Source organism: Oncorhynchus nerka, linkage group LG4, assembly GCF_034236695.1.
Source record: "Oncorhynchus nerka isolate Pitt River linkage group LG4, Oner_Uvic_2.0, whole genome shotgun sequence".
NCBI lineage: Eukaryota > Metazoa > Chordata > Actinopteri > Salmoniformes > Salmonidae > Oncorhynchus > Oncorhynchus nerka.
Genome location: NC_088399.1, coordinates 69,745,604 through 69,771,959, shown reverse-complemented (window position 1 = coordinate 69,771,959; position 26,356 = coordinate 69,745,604). Strand labels below are relative to the sequence as shown.

At 43.6% G+C, this 26,356-nt stretch overlaps 1 protein-coding gene across 4 annotated transcripts in view; it reads left to right on the top strand.

Moving 5' to 3' along the window:
- Positions 1-25,190, top strand: part of LOC115128524 (collagen alpha-1(XXII) chain-like) — a 77,718-nt gene extending 52,528 nt beyond the window's left edge. For all 4 annotated transcript variants that reach the window (XM_029658426.2, XM_029658427.2, XM_029658425.2 and 1 more), the window contains 40 exons: positions 2,665-2,718; positions 4,562-4,615; positions 4,764-4,817; positions 4,951-5,004; positions 5,292-5,345; positions 5,796-5,840; positions 5,945-6,007; positions 6,134-6,187; positions 6,570-6,611; positions 7,054-7,086; positions 8,023-8,076; positions 8,905-8,958; positions 10,646-10,699; positions 10,788-10,841; positions 10,987-11,040; positions 11,383-11,487; positions 12,265-12,309; positions 12,926-13,003; positions 13,103-13,138; positions 13,246-13,344; positions 13,555-13,590; positions 13,703-13,816; positions 15,247-15,300; positions 15,477-15,584; positions 15,753-15,806; positions 16,015-16,068; positions 16,267-16,320; positions 16,511-16,564; positions 16,660-16,704; positions 17,351-17,404; positions 17,500-17,553; positions 17,870-17,923; positions 20,561-20,632; positions 20,833-20,868; positions 21,049-21,093; positions 21,186-21,365; positions 21,550-21,616; positions 21,742-21,924; positions 22,177-22,254; positions 22,467-25,190. In XM_029658426.2, the coding sequence (XP_029514286.1) occupies positions 2,665-2,718; positions 4,562-4,615; positions 4,764-4,817; positions 4,951-5,004; positions 5,292-5,345; positions 5,796-5,840; positions 5,945-6,007; positions 6,134-6,187; positions 6,570-6,611; positions 7,054-7,086; positions 8,023-8,076; positions 8,905-8,958; positions 10,646-10,699; positions 10,788-10,841; positions 10,987-11,040; positions 11,383-11,487; positions 12,265-12,309; positions 12,926-13,003; positions 13,103-13,138; positions 13,246-13,344; positions 13,555-13,590; positions 13,703-13,816; positions 15,247-15,300; positions 15,477-15,584; positions 15,753-15,806; positions 16,015-16,068; positions 16,267-16,320; positions 16,511-16,564; positions 16,660-16,704; positions 17,351-17,404; positions 17,500-17,553; positions 17,870-17,923; positions 20,561-20,632; positions 20,833-20,868; positions 21,049-21,093; positions 21,186-21,365; positions 21,550-21,616; positions 21,742-21,924; positions 22,177-22,254; positions 22,467-22,660 (2,730 nt within the window). In that variant the 3' untranslated portion in view covers positions 22,661-25,190. The remainder of the gene's footprint in view (positions 1-2,664; positions 2,719-4,561; positions 4,616-4,763; positions 4,818-4,950; positions 5,005-5,291; positions 5,346-5,795; positions 5,841-5,944; positions 6,008-6,133; positions 6,188-6,569; positions 6,612-7,053; positions 7,087-8,022; positions 8,077-8,904; positions 8,959-10,645; positions 10,700-10,787; positions 10,842-10,986; positions 11,041-11,382; positions 11,488-12,264; positions 12,310-12,925; positions 13,004-13,102; positions 13,139-13,245; positions 13,345-13,554; positions 13,591-13,702; positions 13,817-15,246; positions 15,301-15,476; positions 15,585-15,752; positions 15,807-16,014; positions 16,069-16,266; positions 16,321-16,510; positions 16,565-16,659; positions 16,705-17,350; positions 17,405-17,499; positions 17,554-17,869; positions 17,924-20,560; positions 20,633-20,832; positions 20,869-21,048; positions 21,094-21,185; positions 21,366-21,549; positions 21,617-21,741; positions 21,925-22,176; positions 22,255-22,466) is intronic.
- Positions 25,191-26,356: the final 1,166 nt, after the last annotated feature.

Sequence of the window (26,356 nt, the reverse complement as noted above, 5' to 3'; positions counted from 1 at the left end):
TGGTGTGCAAAAGAGTAGATAAACAAAAACAAATATGGGCTATTTACAGAGGGGCTGTGTACAGCTGCAGAGATCAGTAAGCTGCTCTGACAGCTGACGCTTCAAGTTAGTGAGGGAGATATGTCTCCAACTTCAGTGATTTTTGCAATTAGTTCCAGTCTTTGGCAGCAGAGAACTGGAAGGAGAGGCGGCAGAAGAAGGTGTTGGCTTTGGGAATGACCAGTGAAATATACCTGCTGGAGCTCATGCTACGGGTGGTTATTGCTATGGTGACCAATGAGCTGAGATATGGCGGAGCTTTACCTAGCAAAGACTTATAGATGACCTGGAGCCAGTGGGTTTGGCGTGAAGACCAGCGAACGAGAGCATGCAGGTCGCAGTGGTGGATAGTATATGGGGCTTTGGTGACAAAACAGATGGCACTGTGATAGACTGCATCCAGTTTGCTGAGTAGAGTGTTGGAGGCTGTTTTGTAAATGACATCGCCGAAGTCAAGGATCGGTATGATAGTCCGTTTTCCGAAGGTATGTTTGGCAGCATGAGTGAAGGATGGTTTGTTGTGAAAAAGGAAGCTGATTCTAGATTTAACTTTGGATTGGAGATGCTTAATTTGAGTTTGAAGGAGAGTTTACAGTCTAGCCAGACACCTAGGTATTTATAGTTGTCCACATATTCTAAGTCAGAACCGTCCAGAGTAGTGATACTAGTCGGGCAGGCAGGTGAGGGCAGCGATCGGTTGAAGAGCATGCATTTAGTTTTTATCATTTAAGAGCAGTTGGAGGCCACGGAAGGAGTGTTTTTATGGCGTTGAAGCTTGTTTGGAGGTATGTTAACACAGTGTCCAAAAAAGGGCCAGATGTATACAGAATGGTGTCATCTGCGTAGAGGTGGATCAAAGAATCACCCGCTGCAAGAGCGGCATCATTGATATATACAGAGAAAAGAGTCGGCCCAAGAATTGACCCCTGTGACACCCCCATAGAGACTGCCAGAGGTCCGGACAACAGGCCCTCCGATTTGACACACTGAACTCTATCTGAGAAGTAGTTAGTGAACCAGGCGAGGCAGTCATTAGAGAAACCAAGGCTGTCGAGTCTGCCGATAAGAATATGGTGATTGACAGAGTCGGAAGCCTTACAGACTTACAGAAGTAATTAGTTCTAAATGCCTTTCTCAATCAAATCATATCAAATCAAATGTATTTATTTATATAGCCCTTCGTACATCAGCTGATATCTCAAAGTACTGTACAGAAACCCAGCCGAAAACCCCAAACAGCAAGCAATGCAGGTGTAGAAGCATGGTGGCTAGGAAAAACTCCCTAGAAAGGCCAAAACCTAGGAAGAAACCTAGAGAGAAACCAGGCTATGAGGGGTGGCCAGTCCTCTTCTGGCTGTGCCGGGTGGAGATTATAACAGAACATGGCCAAGATGTTCAAATGTTCATAAATGATCAGCGCAGTCAAATAATAATAATCACAGGCAGAACAGTTGAAACTGGAGCAGCAGCACAGCCAGGTGGACTGGGGACAGCAAGGAGTCATCATGCCAGGTAGTCCTGAGGCATGGTCCTAAGGCTCAGGTCCTCCGAGAGAGAGAAAGAAAGAGAGAAAGAGATAATTAGAGAGAGCATACTTAAATTCACACAGGAGACCGGATAAGACAGGAGAAGTACTCCAGATATAACAGACTGACGCTAGCCCCCCAACACATAAACTACTGCAGCATAAATACTGGAGGCTGAGACAGGATGGGTCATTTTTTCACCTATTCGGCTCTTGGAGTCAAACCAGGGACCGTTTAGATATTAACCAAACTCTCGTAACTGCTAGGATACCTATCTACTTTGTCCTCCTTACTACCTCTACCGGAGCGCTAAGTGTAACCTGTTCACTGTGGGCTATTCAGAGTGGATCCCCTGGCCTAGTCTACTCTCTTCTGTTCTGTTCTGAGCAACACAACAGCTGGTTACAGCTTGGTCTATTTTCCCTTTGACCTTTTGGGATGTTCTGTCATGGCTTGAAGCACTTAACTGTACCTCAGTGTGTTTTTACTGTTGCTGAGACCTTCACTTTGGTGGGATGGGGGCTGGCCCAGAGCCATTAACAATTTCAATGACAAGGGATATAGTAGTTTCTGGGATGTAGTGTTAACTGAAGTTTTCATACGGTGCTTAAGGTGTGTGTGTGTGTTTATTGAGGATGTGAAGTCACTGAGGGATTTCTGCTGTGATAAGGATGCTCTCATGGCCGACAGGGCCAGTCACATGGTTGATCATCTGTGTAGTGGACCTTCCCTGGCTCCTCATACGCTTCACAGTCCACACCGCAGCCATCATCAGTCAGCTGTTTCCCTGACAAGCCTCAAAGAATTGTCCACCCGCTCATAGTTTACATTAACAGTATCAGTCACAGCAGTAGGGCCGTCTCACGTTAAACATGACGCAGTATCTTACAGAATCCTGCAGGGGGCAGTATATCACAGTGCATTCAATGAGAGAGAGAGAGTCTGATTCAAGTACAGGAGTTGCCAAAGCAGCAGAGGTTTTAAAGGGTTGATTTTACTAAGTGAATAAACATGTTTTCCGGCACAGGTTTATTATCTCCCAACGTTATGTTTTTTTTTGTTGATGTATGATGCTTGATTTTGTGTCTTCCTTTTTCAGGGCAAGAAAGGTGAAAGTGGATTACCTGGTGTTGACGGGCTACCCGGAGCTCCTGTAAGAACACCAGTTTATGTCTATGTGCTATCCATGGCAGGCACTCTTTATTGTGTCCTACAGTATCAGATCATTTACAGATATATTCCGTGACATAAACATCTGTTGGAACATGAAGCCTATGTGTAACAGTATGATTCCCTGCATCATAATCAAATCAAATCACAGTTTATTTGTCACGCACGCCGAATACAACAGGTGTAGACCTTACAGAGAAATGCTTTCTTACAGGCTCTAACCAATAGTGCAGAACAGGTATTAGGTGAACAATAAGTAAGTAATGAAATATAAACAACAGTAAAAAGACTGTGAAAAATAACAGTTGCGAGGCTACATACAGTAGCGTGGCTACATACAGGCACAGGTTAGTAGGGCTGATTGAGGTAGTATGTACATGTAGATATGGTTAAAGTGACTATGCATATATGATAAACAGAGAGTAACAGTAGCGTAAAAGAGGGGTTGGCCGGTGGTGGGTGGGTGGGACACAATGCAGATCGCCCGGTTAGCCAATGTAGTCAATGAATAGCTGTTGAGCTATTCATTGAGCTGTAGTCAATGAATAGCATTCTCACATAAGTGCTCCTTTTGTCCAGGTGGGAAAGGGCAGTGTGGAGTGCAATAGAGATTGCATTATCTGTGGATCTGTTTGGGCGGTATGCAAATTGGAGTGGGTCTCGGGTTTCTGAGATAATGGTGTTGATGTGAGTCATTACCAACCTTTCATAAGAACTCTTTTGACACAATGAATGGAGTAGGTGTCAGTTATCATCACACCTCTTAAACCTTGGGCTCATTCAATGGCATTTCATTCTTGATGTTAACTACTCACCATGGACTGTGTACCTGACACAACTTCTCTCTCAGTACTACCGTCACTAAACACTTCCACTGGATGGAAAATAATGTATTCTCAGCCTTTTCAGAACTCATCCAAATTGCATAAATTAATTAATATTCAATATCACTCTTAAAAGCAATAATTAGCGCCTTAGGGCCTGGAATTTCTTTAGACAAGGCGACCACCCTACCAGCAGGGGTGGAAAAAGTACCGAATTGTCATCCTTGAGTAAAAGTAAAGATACCTTAATAGAAAATGACTCAAGTAAAAGTGAATATCTCACAGTAAAATACTACTTGAGTAAAAGTCTAAAAGTACTTGGTTATAAATATACTTTAAGTATCAAAAATAAATGTCATTGCTAAAATACAGTTAATTATCACAAGTACAATGATAAAATATTAAAAATTCCTTATAATAAACAAACGGCACAATTTATTTTCTTTTTTTTCCTTTTGTTTTTACAGATAGCCATGGGCACACTAACACAGACATCATTTACAGACAAAGCATTTGTGTTTCGTGAGCACCAGATCAGAGGCATTAGGGATGACCAGGGATGTTCACTTGATAAGTGTGTGAATTGGAAAATGGTCTTGTCCTGCTAAGCATTTGAAATGTAATGAGTACATTTGGGTGTCAGGGAAAACGTATGGAGTAAAAAGTACATTATTTTCTTTAGGAATGTAGTGAAGTAGAAGTAAAAGTTGTCAAACATAAATAGGTAAGAAGAGATACCCCCCAAAAATGACTTAAGTAGTACTTCAAAGTATTTTTTTTACATAGTTACATTACACCACTACAGTACCTACCAGGAATAACTCATCGCCCTACTATTATATTTCCACGACTTGCAGCTGACAGAATATCAGACCAACCTAGAATACAGTACTGTACTTTACAATACTCTCCCCTCTAGTGGCTGATGCTGGTACTATATGTCTTGCCTGTTGGACTGAGGTTGATGACCGTTTTTGTTGATGATGCTGTGTCTCTTTATAGGGTTCCCAGGGGCCTCCTGGAGGGCAAGGAAGACCTGGACAAACTGGACCTCCTGTGAGTTCGGTGCACCAACAATCCATTGAAGGCTGTACAGCAGTTTACTGTCAGCAGTCATCCCAAAAGCTCATCCAAAGCAAATGTAACCCACTCAGAGGAAATGGAAATGATAGAAAAAGTAATATGTTTCATTCTCTTTGCTCAGGGTCTACCTGGCGAGATTGGATTTTCAGGGAAACCAGGAGAGGCAGGCAAAGCAGTAAGTTTACAGTATATTTTTTTCCACATTTACAGGTTACATGTTTGACATGTTATAATATGATTCACTAAAGTAACATTGAGTTGTCTAAGCACTCATGTCCCAGACTTATCCCAATATTTATTGTTGGAAGGGTTTACCTGGAAACGATGGGCTGGACGGACTTCCAGGCAATGACGGAGCCAAGGTCAGTGTAGCATTAGTAGAAGTAGTGATTCATGTTTTATAACCAACTGAACATTTCAGGTCTTTATTCCTCAAAAAACAGTAAGGAAACATCTAATAACATGTAACATTCCAAAGTTCTAGAGGATGGTATCCTTACCGACACGTTTAGGTTCTCAGAATGTTGTCACATGGTAATGCCATGACCAACCTATTTTCAGCGTTGTGACAACGTTCTGTGTTAGTTAGGATAATATCTGATACAATGCCATAAATGTACTAAGCTGTGTTATTCATTCATCTCCATAGGGGCCTAGAGGAGAGTCTGGATTGGATGGCTTCCCTGGTAAACTTGGTCCTAAGGTACAGTGATACTACTCTTTGTCCAAAATGGCACCCCTTTTCCTATATAGAACACTCCATAGAGCTCTGGTCAAAAGTAGTGAACTACATATGAATTACAGTCGGGTGCCATTTCAGATGCAACTTCTGTCTGGACACCCGGGCCATATCAAAGGTACTTCATAAAAGTAATGCAGCAGACTGAAGGTTATATAGAGTCTATAAAGGTTACTTTTAAAGTATCCCTTTCACCTAATCTGGAAGGATCATTAAATAGGAGCTGGAGTTGTTGAATAGAAACCATCTGAGATATACCTCTGCGTTTATAGACAATCCTTTTTTCATTGCGCATGGCTCCTTACAGCCCCCCACTTGAATGCAGACGTAGTTAATAGACAGTGTGACAGAAATGTCAATCGTGGTCTGAGGAATCTTATGATCTCATGATGACCGAATGTGTCCCTGCTATAGGGTGAGGAAGGACCACCGGGACCAAGAGGACCTGGAGGAGAGGGCGTGAGTTACTAATACCTGGCTATGACCTTAAATCATTATACTCAACTAAAAGTTCCCATCTCACATGCTCTTCATCTTTCTGTGTGTGTGTGTGTGTCTTACAGGGACAAGTTGGTTTAACTGGACAACCAGGTGTTGTTGGACCAAAAGGAGAGAAAGGAGGACAGGTGAGTTTGATCTCATAAGCACAATTAAAGCTACACTCCTGAATTGTGCATCAGCCCAATGACAGCTTGCATCTAAATATCCTTGTGTACTATGCTCCTGTTTGTGTCTTGTGGTTTCTTTTTTAGGGTGACCGGGGACAAGGCGGCTCTTTCGGGCCAAAGGGTGACAAAGGTGACAAGGTAAGACAGAGATACAGTATGAGACATTGATTCACAAAGACTCATGTAAACAGCTAGCTACTGTATGTCACAACATCATCTAAAAGCCGTACAGTCTCTTACCTTTATCATTACTAGACAGTCAGTAACAATGAACAAGGTTCTTGTTACTGTGTGTTTTGCTTGACGAGTGATTGGATGAGCATGTTTATTAGCTTAAAAGCTATGTTTGCTGCATGAAAGATGTTTGCTGCTTGTATCAGAGAGTGTATTTGTCAGAGACTTCTTCTTCACTTTGTCTCACTAAGGACCACCAGGACTAGTGTTTTGTAATGAGTTAATTAACATTCACACACTGTGTGTGTGTGTGTGTGTGTGTGTGTGTGTGTGTGTGTCGCCTCAGGGTGACACGGGACCCAAGGGAACTCCAGGAATACCAGGAAATGTGAGTAAAGTAGAGGGATGTTGATTGGTGCAAATGACCATATTAACCACAGGAGGTTGGTGGCACCTTAATTGGGGAGGACGGGCTCATGGTAATGGCTGGAGCGAAATTGATGGAATGGTATCAAACACATGGTTTCCATGGTTTCCAGGTGTTGGATGCCATTCCATTTGCTCCATTATTATGAGCCGTCCTCCGCTCAGCAGCCTCCACCGATATTAATACACTGTAAAATAACTCAGGGAAGGACACAATGTATTGTAGTAAATTAGAACAGTGGAAATTTACATGTTTGTGAACCGAATCATCTTTCTGTCATGCATATATCAAAACAATAAAACATTTGGATCCATGTACAACTAAGCAAACAAAAAACTTCCTGGAAAAATGCATTGCAATTTGAGGATGCTTGCTGACTAACTTGTCTCTGTTTTTCTCTCAGGTGGCCAATGTTATCCCTGAGCCTGGTGAGCCTGTAAGTACTGTAGAAACCAACAAGATCTCACAGTCTCCCTTCAGTATTCAACGTTTGTCCAGGGGGATAGGGTTAAAATTAAAATAAGTGCCCAGCACTGGGACCGAACCCACAATCCTCAGAGCCGGAGCGTGTGCTTTAAGGCGGTGAGCCTACTAGATATAATTGGCTCACACTCCCTAGTGAATGGTATTGAAGGCATTTCTCGACATCCTGGGGACCAGGAGAAACAATGAATACTGAAGTCGATCTGGTGTGACCTTGCTGGTTAGAAACTGCTCTGTGTTAGACAATTTCTCCAGGCATTTAAATTTAAATTCTCCAGGCATTTTTTTAAATGTTTAATTTTCTCCCCTTTTCCCCCCAATTTCGTGATATCCAATTGTTAGTAGTTACTATCTTGTCTCATCGCTACAACTCCCGTACGGGCTCGGGAGAGGCGAAGGTCGAAAGCCATGCGTCCTCCGAAACACAACCCAACCAACCTGCACTGCTTCTTAACACAGCGTGCATCCAACCCGGAAGACATCCGCACCAATGTGTCGGAGGAAACACCGTGCACCTGGTGCACCTGGTGTGCACTGCGCCCAGCCCACCACAGGAGTCGCTAGTGCACGATGAGACAAGGATATCCCTACCGGCCAAACCCTCCCTAACCCGGACGACTCTCGGCCAATTGTGCGTCGCCCCATGCACCTCCCGGTCGCGGCCAGCTGCATTAGAGCCTGGGCGCAAACCCAGAGTCTCTGGTGGCACAGCTAGCGCTGCGATGCAGTGCCCTAGACCACTGCGCCACCCGGGAGGTCCTCAACACATTTTTTTTTATGTAGGCTTTAGTTGATTGTCGCCAGTCCTAGAAACTGTACACAACACGTATTACTATACAGAAATATTACACAACCTGGATGTGCATTTATCCTGTTTCTTTCTCCCCAGGGAACACCTGGAGAGAGAGGAGAAAAGGGAGAGCAGGGGAATCCAGGAGATATTGTGAGTTCAGAATAGAAGGAGCCTTCTACAGTTCCAATGGAGTAACATTAGGCTGCATTTGGGGAAAATCAGCAGTGCTCCAAACTCTCCATTGGATGCCAAAAGAGATGCGAGTTGATGAAAGTGTCCCCTTTATTTGGTAGAGTCAGATGGACATCAACTATGCTGCAGTTCAGTGGTGGAAAAAGTACTTAACTGTCATACTTGAGTAAAAGTAAAGATACCTTAATGGAAAACGACTCAAGTAAAAGTGAAAGTCACCCACTAAAATACTACCCGAGTAAAAGTCTAAAAGTTCTGGTTTAAAATGTACTTATGCACAGTGGTGGAAAAAGTATTCATTTGTCATAAGTCAAAGTATATTCTATACCTCAAATTCCCACACTTAGACATAATTTACAAACGCAGTATTTGTATTTAGTGAGTCCACCAGATCTGAGGCAGATCAGATGAACAATGAGTTATATTGATAGGTGAGTGTATTGGACCATAATGCTGTCCTGTCTGAGCACTCAAATTAGGACTTTTTGGTGTCAGGGAAAATGTATTGGAGTAAAAAGTACATATTTTCATGAGGAATGTGGTGAAGTAAAAGTAAAAGTTGTCAAAAATATTAACAGTAATGTACAGATACCTCCCAGAACGACTTAAGTTGTACTTCAAAGTATTTTTATTTAAGTACTTTACACCACCGCTGCAGTTACAGTGTTCCACCACTAGGACACTGTTTGCTTTGAAAGGAATCATATGGCAGTGCAAAATACGGAATCATTTGTTTGACGTTGAACATCATTCTGGGGATGTTACTAACCTGCGTGTTGTGTGAAGGGTCAACGAGGAGTGCCTGGTGAACAAGGCTTTGCGGGACTGCCCGGACCACAGGTAAGGACTTCAGTCAATCAAATGTTATTTATATTTGGACACTCATCTATTCACAACCGATGTAGAAACAATAACATAAGGGCCCTTTAAAATACGTCTTTTTTTTTGGCCTAACACCATTTTGTACAACGCTTAAAGAATGACTGCTTTTAAAAAGCACCGAATCCCTTTGAAACGGCCTATGTGGCCTCAATAGCAGTCAGAAAAAGTTATTTGCTTTTGACTACAAAGTGCAAATAGGATACTTTTGGTCATAAAGTCAGTCTCGTCTAAGACAAAGTTTTGAACATCCATGTGTCACAAAGGGTAAATGAAGGTCTTGTGGTGAACAGCTGCGGTGATTGCTCTTTATCCAATAGCATAGACATTGAGACAGACACGTCACCTTTTCTTTACTTGAGAAATACTGCATCAAACTCCTTAGTTAGATGTAAAACTGAGCAACTAAAACATCCTTGGCAAAACCATCAAAATCAATGACATATTTCTTGAGTTATCTTAGATTCATTCTTGGGATTTTGAGGAAGTGAAATAGACATCTGCATCTACAGAGCCTCATAGGGGACAAACTTCATTAATTGGTCAGGAAACACTCCTTTTAAGACTGAAATCAAATTTTTCTAATGAGCAACAGAAAAACACACATGGCAATCAATATGTTAAGTTGCTTTTTAAACCACATCAGGAGATCATCTTTGAGGTCAGGGAAAAATTCTAAGACATTTTAGTGACCCTTTAATTCAAGTGCGCGCCTAGCAAGAGGCTGTTGTTCAGCTGTGTTTTTGTAGCGCTCATGTGATGGTAGAGTTTGCAAAACAAATACCCTGAATTGATGCAAATAATCATGATAGCATTTTGCCAGGTAAGCACAGCCTACTTTGTAGTTAACATTTCATTGAGAAGACGGTTTTCCTTGGCGTCATCGCTAACGGCTAGAGTTAAGCAATAAGGCCCGGGAGGTGTAGTGTACGACTAATATACCACGGCTAAGCGCTGTTCTTAAGCATGACGCAACGCAGTATATATCCAGGCTGTATCACATCCGGCTGTAATTGGGAGTCCCATAGGGCGGCGCACAATTGGCCCAGCGTCGTCCGTGTTTGTCTGGGGTAGGCCGTCATTGTAAATACGAATTTGTTCTTAACTGACTTGCCTAGTTAAATAAAGGTTCAATTTTAAATAATGTAAAAAATATATATTGGCCATATATCACAAACCCATAGAAGCCTTATTGCTATTATAAACTGGTTACCAACGAAATTAGAGCAGTAAAACTAAATGTTTTGTCATACCCGTGGTATATGGTCTGATATACCACGGCTTTCACCCAATCAGAATTCAGGTCTCAAACCACCCAGTTTATAGAAAGTGGTAGACAGACACTGCACGCACACAGACAGGGGCATTCTGGTCTTCAGAAAGTTGCAGGAAATACGAATCGCTGATGTATTCTGTTCATGTCTAATGAGAAACTTAGACAAATTAATACATTTTCAACATATTTAGTTGATTCGCTATGAGCTCAATCATTGTTTTATATTGTCGAATTTCATCACGGATTGTATAAGGACCGACATAAGGTGTCCTCCATTGGAAAATAGAAATCAAACCTCGACATAATTTGACATATTATACTGAATGATTTCCGCTTCCTTCATAACCTTGTTGGTTATCCCCTTCAATTCAGGGACCTAAAGGTGACATTGGCCCTAAAGGAGAGACTGGGAGACAAGGAGAGCCTGTAAGTTCTGGGTCCTTACTACTGCATATTTGTCTGATAATACTATTACGTATAGACAGTTGTGAATGAAGCCTTGTTTCTATTCCAGGGTCCTCCAGGATTGCAGGGTACACAGGGTACCCGTGGACTGCCTGGCAATGTGGTAGGTTCATTTTGCGAAAATGACAGCCCAAAAATATTTTAAACATATGGAATTTGTGTGCTGGTGCTTGAGGACATCCCTAATGCTTTAAACTAACTTTTGACCTAACGTGTGCCCTGAACTTCTCTCTCTGTCTATGACACAGGGCATCCCTGGAACCCTTGGACCACCTGGAATAGCTGGACAGAGAGGAGAGAGGGTCAGTAACCGTATCACTGCTTTGCTATATGGAAAAACAGGTGATCTCAAATGTGTTGTTCTAGGGACATCATATTGTAACCCGTAATTCGTGTGTCCTAGGGACATCATATTGTAACCCGTAACTTGTGTGTTCTAGGGACATCATATTGTAACCCGTAACTCGTGTGTCCTAGGGACCTTCTATTGTAACCCGTAACTCGTGTGTCCTAGGGACCTTCTATTGTAACCCGTAACTCGTGTGTCCTAGGGACCTTCTATTGTAACTCGTGCTGTGTGAATGACTAAGCTATGCTATGCAACACTATGCTCTGCTCATCTCCCTGTGTGTGGTGTGTTCCAGGGAGAGATGGGGAAGGAGGGTCGTGGTGGCCCCCCAGGCCCTCCTGGAGATACAGGCATACAAGGACCCCCTGGCCTACCCGGGAAGGGCAAGGACGGACAGAACGTAAGACACAGAAACATCACTGTATAAGACGTTCAAACCTAGAGTTTTTCCTGTCTGTGTGACCACAATAACCAAGATCAAGAGTTTTGCATGGTCTTGTGGCATAGGCAGGAAAACGTCCTGACTACAGAATTAACACACATCTAACTTGTTATCCAGACTCTAAGAAAAATGAACCAGAGTTTGTTGGCACATATCCAATCAGGAAATTAATATCTCAGGCTCTGGGGTTTCAAATTAAAAGCCATTCACATCCTGTACGAGTATTGGCTGCACATGTACATAAATCAACATGCATTTAAGTACAACCATACTGCAGTATGACTGCTTATGTTAGTGCGGTACCACCTGCATTATACAGTTATGCCAACGGTTTGACCTGGAACCTTTTTACTCATTTTCTACACCACAAACATATGGTGATAACGCTGAGAAAGCAAACAAACAGAACATACACCGTTTCTGCTTTATCACATTCAACTAATGAAGGAACCCAGCAGGACATGTGCTGTGTGTGTGTGTGTGTGTGTCCATTTTACTACTGTCAGCTGCTGCTCTATAACACATAACACATAGCCCTCATGCACACACCAGTACAGTACACTATTTGCACAAATACATAGTGATTATTCTCCTATGTGTTACATTGGTTTCTATTAACCTAGTCCAGGGAACTGTAGGACCATGTCTTTTATCCTATAAGACTTTAAATGCCAAGTGTTTGATTTGACCAGCCAGCGGGCTCATAATAGTGTTATGTGTGATATTATATTACAGGGTGATCCTGGACAGCAGGGAATTGAAGGACAGCCCGGCCAGAAGGTAATGTAATTTTAAAGTTGGGTTGGGGTGGAAGGGAGGGAGGGGTAGAGAGAAACATCAGTGCCTTGAAGCCTGGAGTGATTCTGGTGACAAAAAGGTTTTCTTTTTCTCTAGCTTAGGAAGAAAACAATCCATTTTGGTTGGACAAAAGCAATTTTCTTTGACCACCATACCATGACTGACACACTGATTTAATAACAATGTTTTTGGGAGCAGGAGATTAGTGGGGTGGGGGGATAGAGAGAGTAATTAATTGAGGATAGTGCAAGGCCTTGCTTGCACATTCTGTTGATTACATCTCTGTAGTTGTTAAACCATCCTCCATGGTCACCTTTACAACCACCACACTGAATACTAAAACTTCAGATTGGATTCTCTGTTGCTAGAAATAAACACGAATGTGATGTATCTTGCCTGAGCAGCCGAGACCTGCAAAGATCAACAACCACTCTGCTCAGCACAGCAGAACTCTCTGAGCCAAACATTACGATTACGAGTACAGCAATGTCATCAGAGAGTATTGGCGATTGCATTAAGAAGACACTGGTTGGATGGTGACCAAGGTTCTGTTGGTGTCTTATTGGATGGTAACCAAGGTTCTGTCTGTGTGTTCCAGGGCCAACCCGGATCCCAGGGACTTCAGGGGGTACCAGGGAACAGGGGTCCTCCAGGAGAAGGCAAAGTCGGACCCCCGGTATAGACAACCACTCTACACACATAACCACGCACACACACACACACACTCAATCTTGCAGCATATTTTGAACATTGAGAACATCTTTATCTTTTACAGGGACCTTCAGGGCCAAATGGTGCAGTTGGACCGGCGGTAAAAACATTTTTGTCATAATTAGAGTGACAAAGTCAATGTGAAAACATGAACTGAGTAATGTTGAAAGAAAAGTTCAAGTGACTGCTGTTTGTTTCCTGGTTCAGGGCATGAGAGGTCTGTCAGGCGTCGCTGGTACACAGGGACCTGCAGGACACAATGGTTTACCAGGACGACCAGGAGAGAAGGGATCCCCAGGAGAGCCAGTAAGTTGACCAGTACAGTAAATGGGGTTGGAAACGTCCCAACAACACTGCAAACTCAGGCCAAATACTGTACCTTCACTATACTGTACCTTCGTTTTCACTGCACTGATGGAACACCTCTGAGGACGTATTCAAACAAATAATGTGAAAATCAGTCCAATCAACCTTTGTATAATAATGGATCAAACTAATATAAACCATCTCTTTCAGGGAGCAGCAGCAGACTTGTCGGATTTGAATCTGAAGGTAAGGAGGAGAGCGCTGTTACCATAGTACTGTTTCCTCCATCTTTGATGATACAGTTTATTCTGAGACAGAAGGATTCTTTCATCACTCAGTTTTTCTCCTATTCCTTCAGGATGTGTGTTCAGAGTGCCCAGCCGGAGCCCCGGGACAGCCTGGTCTGCCAGGGACACCAGGGGACAAGGGACAAGCTGGACCCCCAGGGAAGAATGGACAGGACGGGTACCAAGTAAGGACAAAGTCAGAGCACCATGCTATTCCATCTGTTGTATGATAAAGGCACATCCTGAATCATTAATAGGGATAATATGATCCTCTCTATCGCACTTCTTCAGACTCTTAACACTACAAAGAGAACTTACGGCTAGGCGGCGCGCCAGCGGGACACCTGTCGACTACTTCCGGTGAAATTGGAGGGTGCGCAATTCAAATAAATAATCATAAAAATTATGGATATTAAACATTTAGGTACATACAAGTATCTTATATCGGTTAAATGCTTAAATTCTTGTTAATCTAACTGCATTGTCCGATTTACAATAGGCTTTACAGCGAAAGCATGCCATGCGGTTGTTTGGGGACGGCGCCCCACATCAAAATAAATTCACAAATAGCAATGAAATATTCACTTACTTTTTGAAAATCTTCCTCTGATTTGCAATCCAAAGGGTCCCAGCTACAACATGTAGTATCGTTTTGTTAGATAAAATCCTTCTTTTTATCCCAAAACGTCTGTTTAGTTGGTGCCATCAATTTAAGTAATCCACTCGTTCAACTGCAGAGAAAGAAATCCAAAAAGGTATCGCTAAACTTTGTTAAAACTAGTCAAAATATGTTTATATTTAATCATCAGGTACCCTAAAATGTAATTAAACTATAATATTTCATACGGAAAGAAGTATGTTCAATAGAAAAGTGATATTAGCAGGTGCGCATCCTCTTCCTCATGCGCGCACAGACTGATTTCCAACTCTTTGTTCCTGTATCAAAACTCAGAATTCTTCCTCGTTTTGGAAGAAACAAGTCTGAAACCTTGAACAAAGACTGTTGATACCCAGTGGAAGCCATAGGAATTGCAATCTGGGAGCTGGATTTAACTTTAGGCTCTCTCAAAAAACAAAATGTTGGTATTTCTTTGGATTTTCTCCTACCATATCTATTGTGTTATAGTCTCCTACATTATTTTAACATTTCTACAAACGTCAGATTGTCTTCTTTCCAATGGTACCAATTATATGCATATCCTGGCTTCAGGGCCTGAGCAACAAGCAGTTTACTTAGGGCACGTCAGTCAGACAGGAAGTGGAGTTAAATAAATCTTCTTCAGGATAGGGTCTATTTAACTTCATAGAAGTAGCATGCCTCAGACAGTGGCGTAGGAGAATAGCGAGGAGTCTCCTGTATTCATCACACTGTGTTTGACTGAAGTGGTGGGAAGGTATGAGACTGGCTCTCTCAGCATCGTTAGGCTTCCTGTCGTCTGGGGGGTATAGTGAATGATCAGGACCTGGAGACAGGGCTGCTGATGGTCTTTTTGGAGAGGGAGAGAGAAGGAGAACCAGGGTGAGAGACAAAGACAGACAGACCTGAAAGAGAGATATAGAGAGATTAACTTTAGCTAGCCAGGAACTGATGGTGTCTGCATCATTGTCATTGCAGGGCCAGGCAGGCCCAGCCGGAACCTCTGGACCCCCAGGAGCTAACGGAGAAAAGGCAAGTCCTCCTCAACCACACCCGATTATTACCCGCACACTTTTACCTTCCATAGAACATAAATTATTGAGTTGAAGACCTGAAAACATCTAGTGGTTTGTGTCTGTTATGTCCCTTGCCATACAACACAGTGGCCGGAGGTGATATGCATTATTTATTTACTGTTTGTCCTACAGGGTGTGAAAGGTGATAGAGGACCCCAAGGAGGGCCTGGAGACAAAGGTGAAATAGGCCACACCGGACCCCCCGGCCACCCCGGTGCTGCTGGCATCATGGGGAATCCTGTGAGTACATGTACCTGCCTGGTGGTACTACCAGTGCCTAACATAGGCCACCATCTTTGCTATTTAGTAGTCTAGTCTCATATCCCTGTGAACTGTATTGCCAACTCCTATGGTCATTGCAGTAGGATGAATGTTCTTTCTGACTCTTCCCTCTTCATCTCTCTGTAGGGTAACAACGGTCAACCCGGCCCCATCGGTCCCCCAGGAGCCCCTGGAGAAAAAGTCAGGATGTTGTCAATGTGTTTCATTTTCCGACCACATATTGCACTACATGTCATCAGTTTTATATCGGCCTCATCCCACTGGCTGGCCATATAGATCAACTGGGCTGAGTGTTGTTTTGGCAGAGGTCATTAATCATGGTTGTGTTGTTGTTGATTTATCCTGGTTGAATCTGTGGAACTATCTTGTGTCTGTCTCCACCCTGCAGGGCAAGGAGGGGATGAAGGGAATCCAGGGGCCACCGGGTCTACCAGGCTTAATGGTGAGAAACGCTGTTGATAAACTCTTGTGAAGGAGTAGAAATGACCTGCTGAAGACATACAATATTATAGATACTAACAATACTAGTACTACCTCTATCTCAAGCTAACCATGATAACATACGTGGAACTTATGGAGTGGACTGTAAATAAACAGTTTGAAAATTAAGTCTAAATTCTAAAAGCTGAATGTTCCACAGGGTCAAATGGGCAAAATTGGCAAAGATGGCCGCCAAGGAGAACAAGGAGAATCTGTGAGTACACATGATCTGGCCAGGATATTATTCCCAACATATTCCGTATGTCCTGTACTGTAATTCTGTATTCTGTACATAATCCGTCATAATGGTCTCTGGCTATACATGGCACAATATGTGTCCCCTGCATATTTAATGCACATAATTCCTTTGGTGTGTTTAATCTAACCGTGTGGTGTGATCTCAGGGTAAACAAGGAGAGCCAGGACCACAGGGACAACCCGGACTCAGGGGAATGCCTGTGAGGAACTTAAACTGTGGGGAGGATTATTTAACTGTGTGGTTAATGAAAATATAACTTCACTAGTATTCATGTTGATGATTATCTCCATGCAGGGCTTCAAGGGTCACAGAGGAGAGCCTGGACCACCAGGGTCAAAGGTCAGTCCTTTGACTCCCATGTCACAATAGTCAACACATTAGATGACTAGGCCATAAAGTGTTGAATATGAACGTGGGCTTCTGTCTTCCCTGGTCTGTCAAGATCAAATAATCTCACTCTCAAAATTGTGCACATGCCTACTCTTATTAAATCTCACTCAGCTCTTAGCTCTAGTATACGATATCTTCCACAGCAGTGTGACCAATAGCATGTCTCAGTATAGTGTGACCAATGGCATGCCTCATTACAGACACCACTGAGGCACTGAATCACAGTGCCAGGCTCACATCCCCGCCAGCCTTTTCTCTGACCGAGATGGACCAAGTGCCCAAGTGAATCACCAGAACACCTCTCTTAAAACAGAGGGTTATGTTGGATTGACTCCTCTCTACCTCCACGTCAACCTATGGATTTTAAAGAACACATTGTATGTGCTGTATAAGAGTGTCTCGCCTTGACCCCAGACTCGTACATCCAGGCCATCAAGGTCAATGCGTTGGAGTTTTTCCTCTAATCCCCATACATTTGACCATTGGAGCCCCTTTCTATAGCTATAATCAAAACATTTTCTATAGAACTAAATTAGGAAAAGAGGGGCCTACTGTGAATTGATTGATTAATATATTTCTGTCCTTAACCAATCAGGGTGAAGATGGAAAGGAAGGCCGTAGCGGACCGGAGGGTAAACCTGGCCAAGACGTGAGTAAGAACATGAATTTAGCCAATTATAACTCTGTAATTATCAACATACAGGGAATGTCTCACTAATATATGCGTTGTGTTTGTTTTTGAAGGGTAATATTGGACCACTTGGACCAGAGGGCCTTGCTGGCCGGAGAGGGGAGAATGTAAGTCACCTTTACACTGCAGTTGACAAGCCTTTATCTGCTGACACTTAGCACACCAGACTTAGCACGATGGCAACCTGGTTGATAGAAAGTGACACTAATGTCTGTCTGTATTTCTCCCTCTCCCTCCCTCTACCTCTCTCGCTCTCCCTCTCTATCTCTCTCGCTCTCTCCCTCTCTACCTCTACCTCTCTTGCTCTCTCTCCCTCTCTCGCTCTCTCCCTCTACCTCTCTCTCACTCTCTACCTCTCTCGTTCTCTCTCCCTCTCTCTTTCTCCCTCCCTCCTTCCATCTCTACCTCTTAACCTCTCTCAAGGGTAAACCTGGTGAACCAGGACCTTCAGGAAAGCCAGGAGCCCCTGGTACTCCTGTGAGTGATTATTTATATACAGCACTAACTGCTCTTAACATTGCATACATTGCTTCTGTGAAAACAGAAACATGCACATGCAGTGAAATGCTGTTTGTATTTTGCGAACACAGTAGCTTCTCTCTACCATGTATCTGGTACTCCACAGCCAGCTAGATCAAGCCCTTGAAAATATGAATATTAATCACTTGCAGCTGTTTAGTCTTCCACTGCAAGATCTTTTGGGAGATTTACCTCCAACAAAAGCAATGTTCATAAGAATGTCAGAAAGCTAAACGTCAGGTTAATCTCACCCAGTCCCTTATAACGAGTAGTGCTGCCTGTGAGATAATGGCACCGGAAAGGGTGGCTGCCGTTTTATGGGATCTTAACCAACCGTGCTATTTTGTTTGTTTTTTTCGCCTTGTTTGTAACTTATTTTGTACATAATATTGCTGCTACCGTCTCTTATGACCAAAAAGAGCTTCTGGGAGCTTCTGGACATCAGAACAGCGATTATTCATCTTGAATTGGAAGAATAATTTGTCTTTAATGAGTCGGCCGAGAGGGATTGACTCCAGACACCCAAACAGACCCTCATCCCATCATTCGCAGGATAAAGAGACAGAGGATTTTCACAGAAGGAGATCGGGGTGACTTGTGAGGATCAGGCAATGAGTGGCTAATCTGCCTTTGCCATCGGTACTATTGGCCAACGTAAAATCTCTGGATAATAAAATGGACGAACGAAAAGTGCATATACCCTACCAGCGGGACATTAAAAACTGTGATATCTTATGTTTCACAGAGTCTTGGCTGAACGACGACATGAATAACATACAGCTGGCAGGTTATACACTGTACCGGCAGGATAGAACAGCAGCTGGTAAGACAAGGGGTGGCGTCCTAGTATATTTGTAAACAACAGCTGGTGCATGATATCTAAGGAAGTCTTGAGGTTTTGTTCACCTGAGGTAAAGTATCTCATGATAAGCCTTAGACCACACTATCTACCAAGATAGTTTTCATCTATATTCTTTGTAGCTGTCTATTTACCACCACAAACTGATGCTGGCACTAAGACCACACTCAATGAGCTGTATACAGCCATAAGCAAACAGGAAACATTCATAAGGCCGCAGGGCCAGACTTATTACCAGGACGTGTACTCTGAGCATGCGCTGACCAACTGGCAAGTGTCTTCACTGACATTGTCAACCTCTCCCTGTCTGATTCTGAAATACCAACATGTTTCAAGCAGACCACCATAGTCCCTGTGCCCAAGAACACTTAGGTAACCTGCCTAAATGACTGCCGATCCGTAGCACTCACGTCTGTAGCCATGAAGTGCTTTGAAAGACTGGTCATGGTTCACATCAACACCATTATCCCAGAAACACTAGCCCCATTCCAATTTGCATACCGCCGTAACAGATCCACAGATGATGAAATCTCTATTGCACTCCACACTGCCCTTTCCCACCTGGACAAAATGAACACCTATGTGAGAATGCTATTCGTTGACTACAGCTCGGCGTTCAACACCATAGTGCCTTCAGAGCTCATCACTAAGCTATCTCCCTCTTCAACTGGATCCTGGACTTCCTGACGGGCTGCCCTCAGGTTGTAAAGGTAGATAACAACACATCCGCCACGCTGATCCTCAACACGGGGGCCCCTCAGGGGTGCATGCTCAGCCCCCACCTGTACACTCATGACTGTACAGCCAGGCACAACTCCAACACCATCATTAAGTTTTCCAATTACGCTGTTGTAGGCCTGATCACCGACAACGATGAGACAGCCTATAGGGAGGAGGTCAGAGACCTGATCGTGTGGTGCAAGGACAACAACTTCTCCCTCAACGTGATCAAGACAAAGGAGCTTCAAGATGTGGCATGGGTCTTCAGATCCTCAAAAGGTTCTACTTCAGATCCTCAAAAGGTTCTACAGCTGCACCATCGAGAGCATCCTGACGGGTTGCATCACTGCCTGGTAAAGCAACTGCTTGGGCCTCCGACCGCAAGGCACTACAGAGGGTAGTGCGTATGGCCCAGTACATCACTGGGCCAAGCTTCCTGCCATCCAGGACCTCTATACTAGGCGGCGTCAGAGGAAGGCCCTAAAAATTGTCAAAGACTCCAGCCACCCTAGTCATAGACTGTTCTGTCTGCTACCTCACTGCATGCGGTACCGGAGCGCCAAGTCTAGGTCCAAGAGAAGTCTAAACAGCTTCTACCCCCAAGCCATAAGACTCCTGAACATCTAATCAAATGGCTACCAGACTATTTGCAGTGCCTTCCCCAACCTCTTTTACGCTGCTGCTACTCTGTTATTATCTATGCATAGTCACTTTAATAACTCTACCTACATATACATATTACCTCAACTACCTCGACTAACTGTTGCCCCCACACATTGACTCTGTATCCGTACCCCCTGTATATCACCTTGCTATTGTTATTTTACTGCTGCTCTTTGTTTGTTTTTGTTTTTTGAGTGTATTTTTCTTAAAACTGCGTTCTTAGTTAAGGGCTTGTAAGTATGCATTTCACTGTAAGGTGTTGTATTCGGCACATGTGACAAATACAATTTGATTGTTCAACTACAGTATGACTACGCCATGTGAAAGTCCCCATGTTTCTGTGTGTATTACAGGGTCCCGCTGGAGCCAAGGGAGACCCTGGGAACCCAGGATTACCAGGCTTTAGTGGGCCAAAGGGACCTTTGGTAAATAGCGATTCCTGATCCTCAACGTCATTACTAGTGTGCTAAGCTACTGTTGCTATACCTCCTAGTCCTTCATGTTGGAACAGTCTGAGTTGAGGTTAAGCCATAAGAGGATTTCAAGTTGTGACGCAAGCATTTCTGATTTGATCAAATGTATTTTTACTTAAACGTCTCTTCCTTCCGTCTCTCTATCTATCTAGGGTCCTACTGGTCCTGTCGGCCCAGAGGGAAAACAGGTAAGAACCATTGAGTGATTGATTGATTGGTTCGTTTGTTGATTGATTTTTGGAGACATATTTCAATTTTCATCAGCTACTTTTAGTATCTTTACACTATGAAATGGATATTATGTGGAACATGGATTGGGAGATGTCTTGCCAACGACACACTAAACAAACTATTTGTCTGTTTCACAGGGTATGTCAGGCAGAGCAGGAGAACGTGGAGTCAAAGGAGAGCGGGTGAGTACATACAGGAGCAGGCCCAACCACAGACCATAAGTAGACCATTGTTTATATTGTCTCTGAGTGTGTTTTGTTGGATGTCTTTGTAGGGGGACTCAGGTGGGAAGGGAGATAAGGGATCTGTTGGAGATCCAGGTATGCCTGGTAACCCGGGGCCCCCAGGCCGTAAGGGCCACACAGGGATGATGGGTATGTCCGGACCCCCAGGAGAGGTGGGACTTACCGGGCCTCAGGGAACACCTGGAAACCCCGGACAACCTGGACCACGAGTGAGTAGTGACTTGAATACTTGCAATGGCTCCCCAGAGTTAACCGCCAGGTTTTTAGCTCAGCAGGTTAACGGTCTTGTTATTTACAATATACTCTGGTTCATATCCAGTCAAAGTGCTATAGAAAATAATACAGGCATCTGGAAATCGATGATGTAAACATGCTAATTTCTCCTTCCAACAGGGAGAGTCAACATCACTGGAAACAATGAGAAGGCTGATCCAGGAGGAACTAGCTAAAGCGTTAGATGGTGAGACTGGCGTATTGTTAGGGACAATGGGACATTAGTGCAATCTGCAATGTATGCTATGTATGTTTGACCTCATATGAGCTGTGCAAGTCCTAATCATGTGTGTCCGTGTGTCCCACCTCCAGACAAAATGGCGTACCTGATGGCCCAGATCCAGCCGGCCCATGTGAAGAGCACGGCAGGTCGGCCAGGACCTCCAGGCCCCTCGGGGAAAGACGGGAGCCACGGTCGCCCCGGGCCCCCAGGGGAGCCTGGCATGCCAGGGCAGAATGGAGGAGACGGCATGAGGGGACCCATGGGTCCTAAAGGTAACTTATCCAAAGTGAAGAACCATTATTATTGGTCACACATACTGTATTTCTTGGTTCAGATATACAGACAATGTGAGAGCATAAGACTAAAAAGTGTAATATTGTCAAACCACTACATGAGAGGTTTCAGGTTTCCACAAAACACATTTACACCAACCATTTATATTAGTTGCCTTTGGTGTTCTTGATTTAGACACTGTCTGTAAGAACATCATTGTGAGTGTTGTCTATCATCTCTGTGCCGTCCAGGTGAGAGAGGATCCAGAGGAGACAAGGGAGAAAACGGAGTTGGACAGAGAGGAGAGACTGGACCATCAGGTCCTATAGGTACAGTACTGTTGATCTATTACAGCAATATATCAATGGAATGTCTCTATTACTACAATATCATTCTAAATGGATGTTTGTTTGTGTCCATCTTGAGATCCGTAGTTGCTAAACTATGCACTATCCAGCATGAGTGGGGTGAGTGACTGACACTTGAACTTCCCAAGAAAGCAGCAGTTGCTTCAGTGTGACTTTGCTACTCCACCCCCCAGGTCCAGCAGGTATGCCAGGCTATGGTAAGGACGGGCAGCCCGGGGCGGCTGGAGCTCAGGGAGAACCAGGGAATCCTGGCCCCCATGGCCAGCCAGGCCCCAGCGGACCCCCAGGACAGTGTGACCCCTCCCAGTGTGCCTACTACGCTAGTCTGGGATCACGACCCCACACCAAGAACATCAAGGGGACTTAAAGAGACAGAGACACACTAACTGCTTCCAAAATGGCAACCAATGCCTTGTATAGTGCACTACTCTGGTCAAAAGTAGTGCACTATAAAGGGAATAGGATGCCATTTGGGATGCAGTTAGAGAGCTACAAGTCCAGCTATTTATGAACTGGGATGTGTCAGGATGAACCAAGAACTTTTCTTTCTATAAAAATATATCTCCTTAGTTTGGAGGGAGCACGAGAGAAGGGTTCTGCCTGCCTGCCGGTCAGAATTAGTTTGTTTTTGTTTTTGTTGTGAGGGTTGGGGGTGAAATGACCAGGGTAAGTGGGTGTGGAGGGTCGGTTTGTGTCTGATATTTGGTAATGTTATCATCAAGAATTACGTTATTTGTTCAACTTAGACGGACTGCCATTGTTCCTATCCGGCTCGAAGGACCATGTAAAAGACCCAGTCATGCTTACTGGGCCTGGGTTCAAATAGGATTTATTTTCGCTTGATTGAGCTTGCCTGGCACAATGGAACCAATGGAGTAGTCGTCAAAAGGGCAAACCCTGCTGATCTGGCACTTTAGGCAGGCTCACTCAAATGCTCAAAACTATTTCAAAGAAAACAAATACCATCTCTACCCATGTCTGGTAAAAGATGGAGCCACAGTTACAGAACAGCCATTTATACCTTGATAGAGTTGTCAACGTACACAGTCGTAAGTCTGGTATGGGTTTAACATCAGATTCAACCCATCAGTCAGTAGCCACATCATTGATCCAGCAGTAGGCAGCTCCTCTGGAGTCAACTGGTAGTGATCCAGTCAAGTTATTTCAATTTATGGGAAGGGAACATTGGCCTGAATGAGGCACAATCTGAAATGTCAATATTAAGTTTCATGGACAGATCTTTAATGAGGCTGTGGATGGTGGTGAACGACTACATACTTTGTTTTGCCTTGCCTGTAAGCTTCTAATAGTGCAATCGTCTTGAATAATGAGAGACGGGCCACCAGTACTGGACAGGGTGAATACTGATCTTTCACATTCTCTGGGTATCTGTAGAATTACTATCTTAACCTTTATTACAATCTAAGATAGTGTGTCATCAACAAAACCATTTGTGACAGCTTTAATTACCTATTGTACAGTGTTTGTTCATTGTTCCTCCAAAGGGAATCCAACTTCATGAATGCGTGTGAGGCCTTTAAGTAGACAAGACTCGTAAGACTTTCAAAGGGAAATGGAAAACTACAAAAGGAAAACTACATTTCCCATTTCTTTTCTACCTAAGTGTCTCTGGTGATTCCACAGAGTCTGCCAGTAACCAGTCTGGAGAGAGAAGGTATTAAAACCACAGCTTTTGTTCCACTCGTTCCTCAAACATTGCTTGTTTCCTGGTTTCACGCTACGTTCTCTCTAACTAAATCGTTAAGTGCTATACAACATGAGTTTCTTCTTCCCTGTTTTGTGATTGGTAAAGTCAGTGAGTATTCTGTCTGAAGGATGTCTTTCATCACTCATCCCATGTCCCTGGTGGACCAATTATACCCTCTCTAAAACTCACAAGATGAGTCGAGGGAGAGTCAGTAAGAAAAATACAATAGATTACTCACTGCTCACTCTAGGGGAATTATTTTGGCTTGAAAAAATGTAAGACATCAATATTGAGGTTCCGAAATGTTCATCAGATCACCAATAAAGTAAAATAGATATATTGTCTTTTAGGCCTTATATGGATGTGAGCCTGGATCCAGCATGTATTTCTAGAACACAGTAAGAACACCCACAGTGTTCCATAACCCAGGCCAACACCAAAAATGTTCCAGAACCCAGGCCAACAGCCACAGGGTTCCAGAACCTAAGCCAACACCCACAGTGAAAACACTGCTTGGCCATCTGCACCTCCGGTCACTTCATTGAAGGTCTTCCAAGGTGCTGAATAGTTATAGCTAAACATACCGTGTCTACATTGCCCACTGTACTGTAGCTTATAAAACTGCCTCATGATCCATGGCAGTCAAAGGAACAAAGACAGTATGCTCTTCACTGACTTGCATACACTTTACTACCACATCACAGTGAAGATGTGTGGACTTCGTGATGAATTACGTTTCAGAATGCCAAATAGGAGAAATATAATAGTAACATAATGGTTTGGTAAATGGAAAACACTTGTTAGCCCATGGAGATGAACATTAGAATGTCTGGTGTTTGCTGCCAGTGATCCCCATAGAAAATGATGCAGAAGGTGCACGTTTCTAATTATGTTTGGCTTGTTTCCTCATTTCATATACATTTGTGATAATTCAAAACAACCAACTGTATGTAACTGATTTAGAGTTTTGGTTAATTATACTGTTAAATGTTTCACAGTTTGAAATACCAGTAGCTTACCGTATGTGGAATGTTAAAAATGGTTTTACCATGGTAATCCTTACCTGTTTATCCTAAAAGAATGGTGCTAAAATATCCTAAATTAGTGGCTGGTATGCGGGTACGTATTGGAAAGGTGTATTATGTACTGTATCATGTTGCAATAAAGACTGGAACAGATCTTTTTTTTTTAGAAAAAGGCTTTTGCTTTCCTTTGTGAGTAATCTTTCTGTGTCCTCTTATAAGTGCTGGTATGAATTGAATTCTCAATTATTAGGTTTCCTACTTAACCTCTTTGCTCAATGTCGAATATTACCAGCTAATTTACCGGTAGACCCTGCAGGCATATGACAAGTTCATTGCTTCTTTTGAATGTCAATCGCAACTTCGACAGACCCATTGAAATGAACAGTAATCGCTCAGTTTAAAATGTTCCCCCGTTATCATTTGCATAGCATGCACAATTGGCAGTTCTGTAAAATATCGAACCAATTTTTATTGCTAATCAGAATTGTAATTTTTCTGAAACGATCCATCGTGCAACTTTTGGTATGCTAGTGTTTTATGGACAACCTATCGCCTATTATTCCAAGAGATGCCAGTAGATCCATGATTAGACCTATGAAGACAAATCGATGCCGTTGAGAGGGGGGTGGAGGAGGGAGAAGGTGGAGGAGGGAGGAGGTAGAAGGGGGAGGAGGGGGAGGATGGGGGGAGGAGGGGAAGGATGGGGAGGAGGAGGAGGGGAATGGGGAGGAGGAGGGGGAGGAAGAGCTGGAGGAGGAGGGGGCTAGTTCTAGCCTGCAGTAGCCCAATTTCCTGTTTCAGCCAACGGCCAGCAACCTTCTAAAGGTCATATTGACTCAATAAATGAATCTCTGGTGTATAGACTCAGAGAATGGGATGTTGACACTCCTCAGTAACTAGGCAACGGTGGACTGGAAGACCCTGCGGACGTTTGTAACAAAAACTGGTCAAACTGGTCCCCTGGAGGTCTTGGTCCATTCCCTAGATGTAACAGCTTCAACATATAGAACTCTCCAATGGTAATCATGATGTCACAAACAGCTCTCAAATGGTAATGCTGAAAGTCACAAAGCTGTCATAGTATTTTGGGCCTCCCAGGTGGCTCTGCGGTCTAAGGCACCACAGATCCGGGTTCGATCCCAGGCTGTGTCGCAGCTGACCGTGACTGGGAGACCCATGAGGTGGCACACAATTGGCCCAGTACCATCTGGCTTAAGGGAGGGTTTGGCCAGCCGGGAAGTTGGAGAGTCCCATCGCGTTCCAGTGACTCTTGTGGTGGGCTTTGGGTGCATGCATTCTGACACGGTAGCCAGGTGTATGGTTTTTCCTT